This window comes from Aquarana catesbeiana, linkage group LG05 (genome assembly GCF_042186555.1).
Source record: "Aquarana catesbeiana isolate 2022-GZ linkage group LG05, ASM4218655v1, whole genome shotgun sequence".
In the NCBI taxonomy this organism is placed as follows: domain Eukaryota; kingdom Metazoa; phylum Chordata; class Amphibia; order Anura; family Ranidae; genus Aquarana; species Aquarana catesbeiana.
Window position 1 is genome coordinate 301,563,656 of NC_133328.1, and position 17,742 is coordinate 301,581,397.

A 17,742-nucleotide genomic window follows, 5' to 3' on the forward strand; every position below is an offset into this window, starting at 1 on the left:
CTTCTGTTTCTTTCACTACCCACTGCTCTGTTCAGCACCAGGAGAGAGAAGAAAATACCCAGTACTTTGGAATATTGGAGCCCATGACTCATTAAATGTGGCAGTGTTGGGCTAATGACATGGGAGAGTTCATAACCCTGTACAGGCTATGACTTCATCAACTCCTAGTTTATCCAAGCTTGCCTGGCGGCTAAAAGGAGCTGCTGGGAGCGAAAAGAGGGTAAATATGTTCTGCTAGGAAAGACTTCATTTCAGCGAGCCTGTTGCTTTGCCCTGCATGGGAAAACCACAGGTTCACTTAAACACAAGAGTTCTTTATTAAATAATGACAAAGGAAATTAATGATACTTATGCAGCATAAAATCTCTGCTGCTGCTGAAAAGAATTAAAGCAGTTACCTAAACAATTAGCAACAACTTTTACTGTGAGTGACACTAAAATACAACACCAGGTTTTCCCACTCTGATTCTAAGTACCATATACTGTGGTTTACACTTCCAGACAGATGCATAGGTGTGTTAACACGGACCATTATCAAAAGATGAAAGTTTGAAAATACTGTCCTACAAAAGGTACTTTAGCTCTCCTGGGGCTTAGATACAGTAATGTTTCAGTTCTACATACAGAAGCACGTACATTGTTTCATGAGGTAAACTGGTGGATTTTGCAGCAATTAAAAGGGACTTTAGGTAGTTGAAATTGGTTCAACACTTCATTTTTTTCAAACAAATGCAATCTAGTCCCCGTTTAGAACCCATCATCAGCCTAAACATTGGTCTAAAATTTCAGGCACAAAGATTGTACATATTGCATTGTTGAAATGGCTAATTAAATCATGGAAAGGATAACCTGGAATGGTACAGGAAGTTTATTTTAGACTGCAAGATGTGCTGCTTTGTGTCAATTTCCTAGCAGTGTCTTACGTATGTATAATAAGACGGTGGCTACCAAAAGCTCAACTTGAAGACCTCACAGCTTTACAGCCACATACGCAGGTTCACAAACCCCTTTCCATATTATGATGCACAGCAGGGGAATGACTAATCTTGCACATCAAAGTAGTCTATTACAGGATCTTCTCTTGGTGCTTTCTGTGTGCCACCACTTCCTCCATTTCTGAAATAAAACAGACACACAATTCAGGCAAAACCTCAACTTTACATTTTCATTAGTTTTGTAAAATATGTACATGCTACATTATCACAAGTTAGGAAAATACATAATACACAAAGTACATGCAGCATGACAACAGGAAGACAAGTCTGCATTACCTAGAAAAATAGGGGGGGGGGGGGGATTGTAAACTGGGACCAGAGATGATGTGTAATTGAAGGTACATGGAAATATGTGCAACTATTAATAAGTAAAAAGTAACTAACTATGCCCCACTTTCAACTACTTCCTTTTTTGGGTACTGTAGGAACTGAATGTGCAGTGTGCAATGATGATGTTGTATCCTCGGCCGCCAGAATGATTTCTTTTTCTTTTGTGCTAGCATATATTTATAAAAAGTACTGTCATTTAGGAGTTCCAGGAGCGTTTGGTAAAAAGTGGAGTTTGGTTGATAGTCATTTCCACAGTCTGGTTATACATAATCATGCTGCCAAGATAGTATGCATCCCAAAGGATTTTTCTGATTTTAGGAACTGCTCAGAATCAAACCCCAGTAAAGCCATGTAACAGGTTCAGAATAATCTGTCCAACACAGAGGTGATAAAAGTAAAGGTTTGTCTCCAAAATTTGATACCCACAGCCATGACCACCACATATGTAGTAATGTACCTCTGCATCCGCATCCTCTCCAATATCCCACGAAACTGCTCGGAACAATTTTAGCCATTGTTGTGGGGGCATAATACCATCTAAGGAGAATCTTTTCTGCCTATTCCCAATGGGCAGTGCAGTGTGATGTTTTATGGGGGCCCATTTGCAAACAGTCTTAGTGGAGATGGCAGTGGCAGCACTCAATAGCCGATTTAAAATTTGGCTCAGGTGAAGACACTGATGGATTCGTGGACAGGTAAGTGTCCTAACATTAAAAGTCAGCAGCTACAGTATTTGCAGCTGCGGACTTAATTTTTTTCTGAAGGAGCCTGGAGCTCCACTTTAGGTATTAAATGTTTATTTGTGAAAGAAGGATCTTCCTCCTGAGAAAGATGAACACACCATCCTCTGGCTTAAATGAAACCCGTACTGTGGAATAAATGGAGGTTGCCACTGTAGACCGGATTAAATGCTGTGACTTAATTCCAACTTTACTGATCTAAATGCTTGTTACAAGTCAGTGATTCACAAAGTATTCATACCACTGGCTACCAACAATTTCAGTAGACACTCACCTTCCATGTTTATCTTAGGTCTATTACTTATTGGTACATTTCTGATCTTTCTTCTTGCTAGTTCCTACCTCCATATCCTCAATTCACTTCATATTAGTGAGGATCCTTTTGTGATATCTGTACAGGCATACCCCGTTTTACGTACACTCACTTTACGTAAACTCGCGAGTATGGACATACCCGCAAGTGTACATAAAGTGCCTTGGAAGTACGGACATTCCCATGCAGCCGCAGTATGGCTTGGAAGAGGCGGAGTTGCCGCCAATGAAGAGGCAAAGTTGCAGCTAGCCCAGAGTTGCAGTCCGTCCACCCCAAAACCTGACTAAACATAAGTGGATTACTGTACAGTACAACAAACTTCACTCCCTGAACCCCCCCTCCACTACAGGCCCTGACCCCCCCACTATAGGCCCTATTGACTATTGCAATGCAGTACATGCATTGACAAGTGAATAAAGGTATTGCTTCACCTTAAGTACATTTTTGTTTTACATACATGCGCTGGTCCCATTGTGTACTTAAAGGTGAGGTATGCCTGTACTAGACTGCCATAAGCACTTGAAATGGAACCCCAGAAGAAAATCTTAATAGAAAATGCAACACAAATGTATGAACACTTTCAGCTGTAAAAGGAAATGTAATTCAGTTCATCTAATGATTCCTACATGTAACACTGCACAGCTGTAAAGTCATGGAGAACTGAAGTGTCACACTTTTATCCCTTTCTGGCCTTGTACCGCTGTATGTTACAATTTTAACCGATTTTCGCTTATAAAAGCCTTAAAGTGTCATTAACCTCACATCATTAAAAACAGCCAGTACATGCTGTATTACATGTTATTGATACTCAGTCACTATGGGATTTGTTTTCTGTAGATTGCAAAAAACCTGGTTGATCCTACTGTTCACTGTCCCGCCCTCCTTGTCTGTGCCCTTGCTGCAAACTGAGATTGTATAGACCAGCCATTGCCACATCTACTGAGCATGCTCCAGTTTCCTTCAACACTGCTCATTTCTTCTTTCTTATCTGTGCAGCCCCTGGGGACTATAGAATCACACATGTGGGGGTATACACAGAGATAAAGGATAGCTCACTCTAAACACTAGGGGTGGGATATTACATTTTTTGATGGAGGCATCACATCCCTGTAATTCTAAGCACATACAAATAGACATAGGCTAGAGGGGTGTGAAACATGCTGTGATTTGAAGAACCTCCTGAGTAGCCCACACAATGTTTTTCACACAAAAATAATAAAGATCCATATTTAAATACATATTTGTATGACAATTTAAAGCATTTATTTTATTTTAATTTTGTATTATTCCTCTGTATTTTGAAGGCAGTTTGTTTTTCTTTTTGAACATCTGACCGGTGGCGAGGACTACAAGCTCCTCCCACAGAGGTTTCCCTGCAGACAGGCTGGGTAAGAGCTGGGTCACATGAAGGTGTATATCGATTATGAGAAAAATGTACTTAGATATTTTATTAAAATAAATACAGTGCCATCATCCATATGCATAAAGTGAAGGGATGATTTAGCTAAAACAATGTGCGCTTAGGATCACTTTAAGATACATTTTCGTTTAGTGGAAAAGCTGGCATACCCATGGTCACACTCCTAATCCATAATTGAACTGCAGTGAAAAAGTGGTGAACCTGACCAAGTCAGTTAAAGCACATAGACAGAGTAATCAAACTCTGGTACCTATTGGACTGCACAGTCATATATAGACAGTGTCCACGAGCTATACAGAAAAAAAAAATTGCTATAAAAAGTACAAATGAAACTTTAAAAAGGAGGCCATTAGTACAATGTATATCTGACTGAATATGAATTTCTGTGACTTCAAGTGGGCTTTAAAGCTTTCTGCAACACCTGCATATTAATTAGCAGGATAGGGATTTAATTCATTGTTAAAAGGATAAGTTGACCTTTTATTTTTATTTTTTAAATTAGGAGCCTGCTGCAGAGCATAAATGGCATCCCTCCTTCTGCTTGCTGACACACGAGCGCTCACACAACCACGGCCGCCCAATCTGCTCCTTCCCCTGCATCCTTCACTGGCAGGCAGAAGAGCCAGTTGCAGGAAGGACTCCACCAGGACTCTCAGTTACTGAAAAAACAGACTGATTTCTCCCGTCCTTAGGACAGAAGAACCAGCCTGTAAATTCCAAGAGATGCCAAACCAGCGCTGTCAATAGCAGGGGCAAGACAGCAAGAGGAGGCTGGGGAACCCCATAGTGGCAGAACACCAGGGCCCGGTGGCAAGACAACCTTTGCAACCCTGATAGTTCTCCCACTGCTTTGGACCCTTATATTTTCTTGGTATGCTGGTGACATATATCTCTTGTTTTCTGCCACCCTGGGGGGCCCCAATACAGTAGGAAGGGAGCTCACTGCAGAGCATGTGAAAGGGCTGTTGTGGGATCATAGTAAAGGGCCCCAGGATATATATATTTGCATTTTATAGTTGCCCCCCTACTTTTGTCCCTGTCCCCCCATGTGCCCCCCCTAAATATGAAAGCTGGAGACGCCACTGCAGAGCATTGCACCTAAGATCAGCAGATCATAGGTGAAATGCAGCGTTCCTGCAGACTGTCAGTGTAGGTTGTCTGCTTTTATCTTGTATGGGCAGTTACACAATGATAGGAAGAATTAACGAACTACCTAAAGCACTCACCAGTGCTCTGGTAGTTCATTGAGAACTACAAACCGTAGCCCGCAAAGGCTGATGGTAGTTGTAGTTCTCTCATTCACAGAACTCTGAATAAATGACATGGAAGATCCCTGACCCAATGTCACGGGGGGGGGGGGGGGGTTGTTAGAGAATTGGGGCTGAGACCTGCAGGATCATGTTACATGTTCCACCCTAAAAACGGGTGCATCATGTTCCCGAAGGTGAACTCATTCTTTTAGTATTAAGTGTATTAGTATTAAGTATTAAAGAGTCACAGAAAGCTGCAAATGTCAGCTATTTAGCTATGGAGTGTAGCAATGTGGTGTAGTAAAGGTAGGTAACTCATACTAATGGAGGAACTGAATTACAAGTCCTTTAGCAGGTTACATTTATTTAACTGTTTCACCTGCTTAAAAAAAAAGAAAAATTAAAACTTACCCAAAACCAGTACAGTTTGCCTTTGTAGACGTCTTACCTGTCAGGCAGATGTCTGTAGTGAGCAATAGGTGGAGGAGGTTTAGCTTGGATCTCTCTTTCCAGTACAGTCATAAGGGAGATATTAGGGCATGCCGATTTTCCTCTTAATAGGGAAAAGAAAGGAAGGAAGGAAGGAAGGAAGGAAGGAAAGAAGGAAGGAAAGAAAGAAAGAAAGAAAGAAAGAAAGAAAGAAAGAAAGAAAGAAAGAAAGAAAGAAAGAAAGAAAGAAAGAAAGAAAGAAAGAAAGAAATTGTTGGAAATACACAGTCAATAAAAAATAAATAAAAACACAAGATAACAAATTTTTTTCACATGCCTGTAGCAATTCTCATTACTCCCACCGCACATACTTCTCACATATTCTGGTCAATGTAAATGCATGGGATGCAAAAGGGCCAGGCAAGCTTCAAAGAGGCAGAAAGCACCAAAGCATTGACCAATCAAAAAGGACTGGAATGTAGGTGGAGCAGGGCAAGGGAAAGATACTGTAGGCATGCAGGTAGTTCTAATTGTCTATAGTTTATACCGATCAACAGCTCTTTTTTTACTTTACCAGCAAAGCTTAAGTTTAATCTGCTTATATTTTGCTTTCTTTTGCTTTTTTGGAGGTGGATTGAGGGTAGTCTGCTTGCAAACATGTTACGCCCCGAGTATGTGTGTAACATGTAACATGGTCTAAAAGGTGGAGTTATCTTTTAAGTATCCAGTTTTGTTATGTTCGCTAAATAATGATACCTGTGTTCCTAAATGCTTGTGTTAACTGCCATTCAGTGCGTGTCCTTTACAACTCAGGCATCACCTGTGGAATCAAGACACTCATCTAACCCCAATTTATTTGGGCAATTCGGTTGCCTTGGTTCATGCCTTTAGAGGTCTTGTAAATTTAACCACCAGTATTAAAGTGCCTTGCATTTGTACTATAAATCTGCTGGCTATGTTGTACTACAGGCTACTGCTGGCTATGTGCGCTCAGTGCTTTCTTTCTCTCCACAGCATGCACATTTGGCCAATTTGAGTATGCATTCTTCTACCACTGTGTAGTATTAGAAAGATTCATATTGCATCTGTGGGCAGCTTAAATTATGGTGACAGTAATGGTAACAGAGCTGACTATAGCAACTTCCAGCTAGTGGTCACTGCCATTTGACAACAATCACCTGACAAAGTGTTGTAAAACATTATTCATTAAAAAAAAAAAAAAAAAAAAAAAAAATCAAATTCTCTGCTTATTATCGCCATTAACACAAAAGATATCAAAGAAAAAAGGTAAAGCAATCTGGCAATCTGTCCCAAATCACTCCAGTCATAAACAGGATTACATTTAATAATAAATATGTAAACTTACTTTATAGCAGTGATGACAACATTGCGCTTGGGCTCGCTGTCATAGCTCACACTCTCAACTCCATAAACCTCTGCTAGGTCATGGATAATCTTACGATGGTCTCTGTTCATTGGGGGGAAACAATGACTTTTTTTGGTTTGTTTTCCCTGAAAAACAATAGAAATCATAGCTAAAGGGCATACGTGAGTTCAGTTTGAAAAACAACCCATTTTAGAACAATACACGCAACACTATGCAAGGGCAATCAGACAAACCTTGTTAACAGCATCCACAAGTGCTTTTATTTCTCTCTCAATGTCAGAAACAAACTTCAGATCTTTTCTGTAGATTACAAGATCATCAAAAAGTTAAACGGGCAACAAGCTAAAAGGCTGCATATTTGTGTATATATAAAGCAAATATGACTCATGTACAGACCAGGATGAAATAGACCTTCTCACATAAAAAAGCAAATAAATGTTTATATTTCAATGGATTTTTCCCACGCCAGTACACACAGGCAACCATATCATGCATTTTAGCTTTATCAAGACCCGACAGGCATGGTAACATTAAAGCTAGGGCTACACAGATATTACCGTTATGGTTTTGATTTACTATCTACAGTGCCTTGAAAAAGTATTCACACCCCTTAAAATGTTCCACATTTTTGTTATGTTGCAACCAAAAATGTAAATGTTTTTTATTGCGATTTTAGGTGATAGACCAACACAAAGTGGCACAGAATTGTGAAGTGGAAGGAAAATGATATTGACATTTTTTTTTTACAAATATGGAAAACTTCAAGATACTGTATTAGCACTCGCTTCATTTGCAGCACATTAAAACAGGCTTCTTACAAACCAGCTGAAACTGAAGTCATGGGTGCCCCTATTGGTACCCTTCTGACAGCTGCACGCACCAGCTGTCAGAATACAATAGCCATCAGAGAAGATTGCTTCAGTTCAGCCTACAGAGATGAACAAGAGAAATCTTAGTGTATGGCCAGCTCAAGATTAATATGTTACTAACAAGATGGCTGCTGACAAGTAGATAAATCCCTCAGCAAAGAAACGTAATTGCTTTTGTAATCATAGGCTACATTCAATGAGAACCTTACACTCCAGGGTGGTGTTCATTGTCATTTATTTAAACCAGCATCACCACAACACTGCTTGGTTACACTGCAAGGATATTTTTTCCCAACCTAGAATTAGGCCTCAACTACGTCACCTCTCACCTGTACATCCCCTATGAACCAGAGCAATTTCTATATCTATGCCAAGGATCTGTTTATTCAGGTGCCCTCTGGAGCAAGCTGCTAGCTGAGGGACACTCAAAGGAGGGGGAGCTAGGAGCAGCGAAGTGGGACCTGAGGAGGATCCAGGGGAGGAGGAGGATCCAGGCTGTTCTGTGCAAAACCAACAGCACAGAGGAGGCAAGTATAACATGTTATATGATAAATTCCGCACTTAGGATAAAAGTGGGTTGCAGCCCCCCCTATTGGGTTCCCATGGGAACTTACAAGGATAATAATAAAAAGTGGGGTAATTGGCGCTACCCTGTGAGCCACTAAAAAAAGTATATTGTATAAGAGATAATGTAGAAGGTACTGAGCTAAAACTTTCTTATAGAGCAAAGTATGTGTGTGCATACCGCCCAATATTAGAAATGTGATACACAAAAAACAGGCGTGTGACAAGAACACCAAATCATATAAATAATTTGCCAAAATAAAAAAAGTAGAGAGTGTGTCTCTCAGTAAGGCTGAGGTTAACAGCTCAGCATATAACTATTGTGGCACATATACTACCTTAATTGCCCAGCCAAATAAACCAACCATTAACCATGTGATACCCCAATTCGTTGTAACACAAAAGAGGTGATAAAATAAATAGTAAAAACACCACTGTAAATAAGGTGCAGATAACATCCATACCTATACCAAACAGAATAAATGTGTGATCAATATATATTCAATGTAAAAATTCCAAGTTCCACTTGTGAAAATGAAAAAAAAAAAATAAATAAAAAAAAAGGAAAAATGTGATCCCAGAGTGTCCAATAATGCATATAACAGGTGACTTCGGTGCTCAGCACGTAATGTGACTTTTGGTGCTACCCACTCACCAGACGTAGTTACCCCTACAGGGGTAATAAGCAAAGAGTGGGTGACTGTGGATAAACCCCCTCCTCAGTTTACTGTGCTATTCCATCAGGCTTTTCCACCTGTTCTCTAAAATTCAGGGGTGCACTCCAATCAGGACCTCCCAGATCGTTCCACAGTATCATAGGGCAGGTCCTCACAGGAAAAAAACAAGGGGCTCCCATAGTGCAGTATTTAAAATTGTATTTTATTAAAAAATATATAAAATCAACAGCTTCCCATCGCTGGTAGGCAGAAGACAAAAAACACAATGAAAATTGTGCAGGAGGAGCCGGTCCACAGCGTGCGTACCACCTGTGTTCCCGGCTCTCAGCTTCCGGGTTTGATGTAAAAGCATGGCTCCGCTTACGCATTTCGTCACTGGACGTTTTCAAAGGCGATACCATCCCTTCACATCTCATATAGGCGAGCGGACATACCGATACCTCCCCCTCACAAAAAACAGCAAATGAGCAGTCAGAGTCGGCTGGGAAATAGGATGGCCATATCAGCACATAACAGGCGACAGGCCTCCATAACACAATACCCAATGTCCGTTCGTCTTAGAGAAATAAACAAAAATACATAAGCGGCATATCAGACGTGATGACCAAAAGTATATATATATATATCTCCACAGGTAACAGTATAATGGTAAAAATACAGTGTAGTAACTAACCATATAGGTGAATCCATTGAAAGGTATATATTATATATTAAGTATATATTAAATAGGAGAGGGGGTTAAGTGGCCGACTTTGGTACTGCATCTAAGCCCAATGCAATGATAAGGGCTACAGCAATACCAAATACTACCATGTAAACCCTATGTGCCCATTACTTTATAGAATACAAACCCTCCCCGCATTACAGTATGTATCACCCCCCCTTTCTGTATATCCTATATACTTATAATCTCTTTTGGGTATTAGGAACTTTGGGCACATCCATTAGTTACATCTGGGATTGCCACTTACATTTAAGTTGCACGTCTGCGGCTGGCTACCTGGCAATGTTATGGATGGTTTAGTAGGGGTACCCATTGGGGATATTCAGAATACATTGTCCCCATCGGGGTTATATATTTGTGCAGACAGATGAGGTTTAAAATTAGTTGCCTTTGAGGCTTTCATTATATCTTATTATTTGTTATTTTCACATTCTTACCTGCCTTTATACCCCATTTAGAGGTGCTACCTATGGTTGGTAGCTTTACATAATTTTAGCCCTATGCTTCCTACTGTCATAGTATAACCTACCATAAGGGGTGGATCCCACTGACTGGCAATCACTGATGGTTATACTAGAATTTATTTAGTTAACCTTGGCCACAATTTTTATATTTAATATTTTTAGTTTTTACTGTTGGGATTTTTCCCATATCCGTAGCCGATCTGCACATTTTGCACACTTCTGTGTGTAGTAGCTCTCTATCTGGAAGAGTCACTTTTAATTACACCATTTCTTGGTTCACTTATGGTAGCACGTAGGGTGTACATGGTAGTATCTGGTATTGCTCTAGCCCAGGGGTCTTCAAACTATGGCCCTCCAGTTGTTCAGGAACTACAATTCCCATCAGTCCTAGTCATATCTGTGAATGTCAGTGTTTTGCAATGCCTCATGGGATATGTAGTTCCATAACAGCTGGAGGGCCGTAGTTTGAGGATCCCTGCTCTAGCCCTTATCATTGCAGTGGGCTTAGATGCAGTACCAAAGTCGGCCACTTGACTCCCTCTTCTATTTAATATATACTTACCTTTCAGTGGATTCACCTATATGGTTAGTTACCACACTGTATTTTTGCCACCGTACTGTTACCTGTGTATATATATATATATATATATATATATATATATATATATATATATATATATATATATATATATATACACACACACACATACACACTTTTGGTCATCATGTCTGATATGCCTCTTATGTATTTTTATTTCTCTAAGACGAACGGACATTGGGTATTGTGTTATGGAGGCCTGTCGCCTGTTATGTGCTGATATTGCCATCCTATTCCCCAGCCGACTCTGACCGCTCATTTGCTGTTTTTTTGAGGGGGAGGTATCGGTATGTCCGCTCGCCTATATGAGATGTGAAGCATGAAGGGATGACACCGCCATTGAGAACGTCCAGTGACGAAACGCGTAAGATGGAGCCACGCTTTTACGTCACACCCGGAAGCAGAGAGCCTGGAACGCAGGTGGTACGCACGCTGCACAATTTTCATTGCGTTTTTTGTCTTCTGCCTACCAGCGATGGGAAGCTGTTAATTTTAATACAATTTTAAATACTGCACTATGGGAGCCCCTTTTTTCCTGTGAGGACCCCGCCCTGTGATACTGTGGAACGATCTGGGAGGTCCTGATTGGAGTGCACCCCTGAATTTGAGAGAACAGGTGGAAAAGCCCGATGGAGGAACTGATGGAAGAGCACAGTAAACCGAGGAGAAGGTTTATCCACAGTCACCCACTCTTTGCTTATTACCCCTGTAGGGGTAACTACGTCTGGTGAGTGGGGACCAATTGGGGGGAGCTCCAAGAGTCACATTACGTGCTGAGCACGAAGTCACCTGTTATATGCCATTATTGGACACTCTGGAATCACATTTTTCCTTCTTTTTATTTTTTTTTTCATTTTCACAAGTGGGACTTGGAATTTTTACATTGAATATATATTGATCACACATTTATTCTGTTTGGTATAGGTGTGGATGTTATCTGCACCTTATTTACAGTGGTGTGTTTACTATTTATTTGTTCTCGAATCGTCTTCCAGGGCAGCATCTGAGAGGTAGGCTCCTCCCCCCTGAAACAGGAAACACATTAGTCCACCATTATAAATTTCACAGTCTTACCTGCGTGCCTCAGTTGTTTGTGTTTCCTCCGGACCCACAGGAGCTGCAAAAGAAACGTTTGTTATTTTACTTCAGTCTCTGTGCTAGTTGCAGGAGACTCCCTGCCAGCATCCCATCCAACCCTGCGGGCCTTGGGAGGGCGAGCAGGGGCAGCATATTTGAGCAGTATTGCTCTGCCTGAGATTTCACCCCTACAGAGGGGTCTGCAATCATCCCCCCAAGCTGCAATCATGCGCTGACATTTCCCCCATGCCGCTGCTCAAGGGACCTGCCGCAGTTTTTTACCAGGGAACTCCATGTGCAAATTCTGGAAACATACTCCCAGACATGAAGAGCGTACAGCGGTGTGGGTGCATGCATGCCTCACCCCCTGATTACTGCCGCGCCGGACGGGTAGGTGCCTCACGGCTTATTTTTGTTCCTCTCCTACCCCTGTGATGTCCGCACCCGCCGCCCACTTGATCGCCGGTGTTTTCGACGCGATCGGCGTCCTCTACACACCGCAGAACGGGCCTCTCCTCATGGAGGCCCGGTGGGGTGTACCAAGATGGCGCCGGAGACACTTCTGGGTTAGCGGCCATTTTCCTGGTGCCTGCTTCCAGGGACTCAGAATGGGCTACGGTTACATCACTTCCGGGGGCGGGAATTTAAAAAAAAAAAAAAGGGATTTTTAACAATAGCAAATATATCAATATAAATGCATACTGCAGCAGAGTCCCCCTCCCTATTGGACCCAAAAGGGAGGATACCAATTGCAGTGGCATGTGCAGGTATATCCACCAACCTGCACGGGGTCAACTGGGGGTGGGGCCGGAGCTTAAGCAGGAAGCAGTTAAAAAAGGCCCCTCTAAGCAGAGGATCCTGGTGGCTGACCATGTCTGACGCTTCTCCACCCTGCCCTGCAGATCCTGCAAGCCGGGACAGCTCCTACTTACAGGCAGCCTTTACCCGCCTACCTCACGGGGACCTTTTTTGCGCTTGATGTCAGGCGAAGACCCCTGAGGAAAGGGAGGTGGAAAGCAACAAAACATGTGCTTCGTGCAGCCACCAGTTTTCCCCAAAATGGGGGGAAAAAAACCCCTATATCAAAAATGTATATACAAAATGGTGGCCAAAGAATCGCAAGGGTATCTGAAAGATCTGCTCAGCTCTTTCAAGAAATAAATACAGAGCACTATGGCGCCTCTATGCTCAGCTATTAAAAAGTTAGAAGCGCAATCAAGCGTCAGTCAGACCAATACCCTGTCTACCACCGGATATGCGTTCCTTCAGGTAACAGGGAACAGACAGAGCAAGAAGAGGATTCGGATGAATCCGAATCGGAGAATGAACTTTGCTCAGACTCCCGACGAGGATACGAATAGCCTTTTAAAAGCATAGTGGACACGCTAGGTATTAAAGAACATAACTTCACAGAACTCACTCTCGTGATTTTTGCCAGTGCGGTATTGGGGGAGATCGGGCGGTCCCGGGGCTCTGACCAAGGTCGTATGATGTCAGGAGGGTTCTGAGCATCCATTAACCATCCAGCTTTTAGCCCATCAGCTGATCTTCTGTACAAGCAAAGGCCCTGGCTGGGTATAACCATCTGCCAGACTTTGCTTGCCAGCTGGTAAGCAGGTTTTTCTTAATGTGATGGCACGTTTGATTTGATTTGGTCACCCTGGTGTTTGATTCATTAGATTGAACTGTCTACTGATTTACCCACAAGCAATTGTATGGACTTTCCATTTATTAGCGCAGCTTCCTTTATCCTTTTCACAATGCATGACAAGATGTATAAAGAGCTGCAACCCAGGAAGCCTAGAACATTGCCTGTACACCAAACTCTTAAAGATATCTTTAAAAAAAAAAAAGAGTGGGAAGACCCAGAGAAAAAAACTCTTCATGCCAGCCACAGTCAAACGCAGACCCGTTTGCAGAGACACACCAAAACCTGGGCTAAATGCCTCAAAGTGGATGCTTCTCTGGCAAAAGTCAGAAATAAATCTGACTTGGCCTTTGACGACACGGGTACCTTAAACGACCCCATGGAAATCCGGCAATAGCTGCCACCTGCACAGCCCGGACTTTATCAACCTGGCTAACCCAGCTTCAAGAACTTCTGGAGAGTGACACACCTAGGGAACATCCTTCCACGGGAGACATTTATGGCGACAATAGACCTACAGGATACCTACCTACATGTCCCCATAAAGGAGGGTCATCAGAAATTCCTGAGGTTCGCAGTACAAGGGCCAGCAATTACGCTGCACCCACAATACACAACTCTCCTTTTCGGCATCTCCTCTGCACCAAAAATCTTCTCAAAGATAATGGCAGAAGCGTTAAAAGGTCTAAGACAACAAGGTATTGGCATAATACCATATTTAGACGATTTACTGTTCTTTGCGGACTCAGCAGAGGCCCTAGAGAACAACCTGTGCACAAGTATGTCCAATCTGCAAAACCGGGGATGGATAATAAATGCAGAAAAGTCACAGATGACCCCAAGCCAGTGAGTGGTATATTTGGGCTATATACTGGACTCCAGACTAACGAAAACCTTCCTAATGGAAGAAAAGAACGAAAAAAATCACACAGGCAGTAACCTTCCTAATAAGGACCAACGCCATAACAATCAGACAAGGTATGGCCGTACTAGGACTGATGACATCTTCTATTCCAGCTATCACCTGGGCACAGATTCACACGAGATCTCTACAGAACTACATTCTGTCCCAGTGGGATGGCAGCCACTCATCCCTAGACAGGTCCATTCCTGTTCCAACCACAGTCAAACTAACACTACAATGGTAGTTCAATCTACTTCGATACATCGAAGGATGCAAATGGGCCCAATCCGAGCCAATCGGGATCACCACCGATGTCAACGCCCTAAGCTGGGGGGCACACTTGGAGGGCCTCTGCTCACAGGGAAAATCCCAAGCCTCCTCAAGCATGAGAGAGCTAAAAGCTGTGGGGGAAGCATTAAAAGCATTCAAACCAGCAATACAGGGGAGAAACGTAAAGTTACAATCGGACAACGTCACGACTGTGGTATACCTAAACAGGCAAGGTGGGACAAAGTCCCGAAGCTTGATTAAGCTGACGGAGAAAATCCTACTATGGGCAGAATCAAACAAAGTCAATATCAGGTATCTATCTGAAAGGAACAGACAACGCGCTGGCAAACTTCCTGAGCTGGAAGACCACAAAACAGACTGAGTGGTCTCTGAACCAATCGACCTTCGCACAAATCACTCAAAAGTGGGGAGTACCCGAGGTAGATCTATTAGCCTCCAAAGCGAATGCAAAATCACCAACATTTTTCGCTCTGAACCCCACAGATGGCAACAGCGGAGTAGACTCCTTCAACCAGAGGTGGGGATGGCAACTGGGGATGCTATGCATCCCCTCCAACTGCCACAATACCAAGGGTGATTCAAAAAATAAAGGCAGAGAGAGCAATGGTGATACTAATAGCACCGCACTGGCCACAAAGGGCATGGTTCAGCCACTTGAAAAACCTCAGCTGACACTGACGGACCAGCCAGATCTCCTATCACAGGGCCCAGTCAACCACCCGAACCACAGAATCCTGAAGCTTTCGGCCTGGGTACTGAAGGGGTGAGACTTCAGAACAAAGGATTGTCAGACAATGGGATCATTACCATCCTAAACAGCAGGAAGCCTGTAACTAGGGCGATCTACGAGAAAGTGAAGAAAAAGTTTGTCTCCTGGAACAGAAACAAACCGTATTCCAAAAGAGGAATAATCCCAACAATCCTGGATTTTCTACAAGATGGAGCAGACAAAAATATATCCCCAAGTACGCTGAAGGTAAATGTTGCAGCACTCTCCTCGTTCATGGACACAAGACTAGCAGAGGACCCGCTGATAAAGCGATTCCTGATGTCACCCAAAAGAGCTAGACCAGCCAAAATGAAATGAACTCCAACTTGGGACATGCTCACAGTACTTAGAGGATTTCTTTCCCCTCCATTTGAACCGATGGAAGATAGCTCAGACAAAAACCTCACCTTAAAGACTGTACTTCTTGTGGCCCTAGTATCAGCCAGAAGAGTGAGCTAAATCCAAGCACTGTCTATACTGGAACCATACTGCCTAATACATTTAGACAAAATAATTCTCTCTCCAGACCCAGCCTTCTTATCCAAGGCCCCCTCAACATTCCATAGAACCCAAAATATCATCATACCTTTGCTTCCAAAAACTATGGATAGCGGAAAGAGAGACACTTACAGCAAACTCGACGTGGAAAACATACTTCGAAAGAACAAAGGATTGGCGAAGAACGACCTCCCTTTTGTCCTTTATGCAGGAGTCAACAAAGGGAAACAGGCTTCCAAGAATACCATCAGCAGATGGATAAGAATGGCCATACAGACGACCTATGAGGCACACAACCTCACTCCGCCAAGCGGGATCAGAGCACACACAACCAGAGCCTGTGCTACCTCAGTCGCAGAGGAAGCAGGGGCAACTCTGGAGCAGATCTGCAGGGCAGCGACATGGTCGAGCTTCAGTGTCTTTGCAAGGCACTACCGCATAGACCAGCTGTCTGACCAAGACCAGGAACTTGGTCGCAAGGCGCTCCAGTCTCTATCCCCACCCTAGTAAGTATTGCTTGATACATCCTCTCAGATGCTGCCCTGGAAGACTATTCGAGAAAATAGAGTTAGGTACCTGGTAACTCTCTTTCTAAGAAGTCTTCCAGGGCAGCACTAGTTCCCACCCTTGAAAAGACAAATACCAGGTACAACGGGGGAGCTTTTAAGATCTACTGAGATTTCCTTCGGTGCTTTAATACAACTGAGGCACACAGGTAAGACTGTGAAATTTATAATGGTGGACTAATGTGTTTCCTGTTTCAGGGAGGAGGAGCCTACCTCTCAGATGCTGCCCTGGAAGACTTCTTAGAAAGAGTTACCAGGTACCTAACTCTATTATCACATCTTTTGTGTTACAACGAATTGGGATATCACATGGTTAATGGTTGGTTTATTTGGCTGGGCAATTAAGGTAGTATATGTGCCACAATAGTTATATTCTGAGCGGTTAACCTCAGCCTTACTGAGAAACACACTCACTCTCTCCTTTTTTATTTTGGCAAATTATTTATATGATTTGGTGTTCTTGTCACACGCCTGTTTTTTGTGTATCACATTTCTAATATTGGGGGTACGTACACACACACTTTGCTCTATAAGAAAGTTTTAGCTCAGTACCTTCTACGTTATCTCTACAATATACTTTTTTTAGTGGCTCACAGGGTAGTGCCAATTACCCCACTTATTAAGTATAACATGTTTGTTATAAAAAACAAAAACACACAATCACTTTAAGATAAAGTACTAATAAAAAAAATGTTTAAAAAAATGTGTGGTACATATATATATATATATATATATACACACACACACACACACACACACACACACATACAGCTTTTGCTCATAAGTGCAGCACTGGATGAAAGATGCAAGGGTCTGTCAGGAGTCCAGAAACTCACTGACCTTTTATACACACACCCTAATTAGAAGCAAACCTTTAATAGCCATTCAAACCCCTGTGTGTCAACTTGTGTGCATGTTAGGCCAAAATCACCAGGGTATGTAAACTTTTAATCAGGTCATTTGGGTAGTTCCTGTTGCGAATAAGATTTAAAAAGAGTAAACACAGTTGACCGACAATAAATGGCTCCAGCCAAACACTAAACATGAGTGAAAGAAATGGTTTTTGTATTATCATTCATATTCTCTAGAAAATGGCCAAGAATTCAAATTCTGCCAGGGTATGTAAACTTATGAGCACAAATATACATGTGTTAAATAGGACAAACAAGGTCTAATTTTGGGGATTTTGCCTTGCAAATGTGATTTTGTTTCCCTTTTTTTTTCCCAAA

At 42.3% G+C, this 17,742-nt stretch overlaps 1 protein-coding gene across 1 annotated transcript in view; it reads right to left on the reverse strand.

Moving 5' to 3' along the window:
* Positions 1–853: 853 nt before the first annotated feature.
* Positions 854–17,742, reverse strand: part of NFX1 (nuclear transcription factor, X-box binding 1) — a 193,673-nt gene continuing 176,784 nt past the window's right edge. Inside the window, exons 21-24 of the mRNA XM_073630822.1 lie at positions 7,098–7,164; positions 6,844–6,989; positions 5,497–5,601; positions 854–1,116 (exon numbers count right to left, since the gene is read on the reverse strand). Coding sequence (XP_073486923.1) covers positions 1,041–1,116; positions 5,497–5,601; positions 6,844–6,989; positions 7,098–7,164 — 394 coding nt within the window. The 3' untranslated portion in view covers positions 854–1,040. The remainder of the gene's footprint in view (positions 1,117–5,496; positions 5,602–6,843; positions 6,990–7,097; positions 7,165–17,742) is intronic.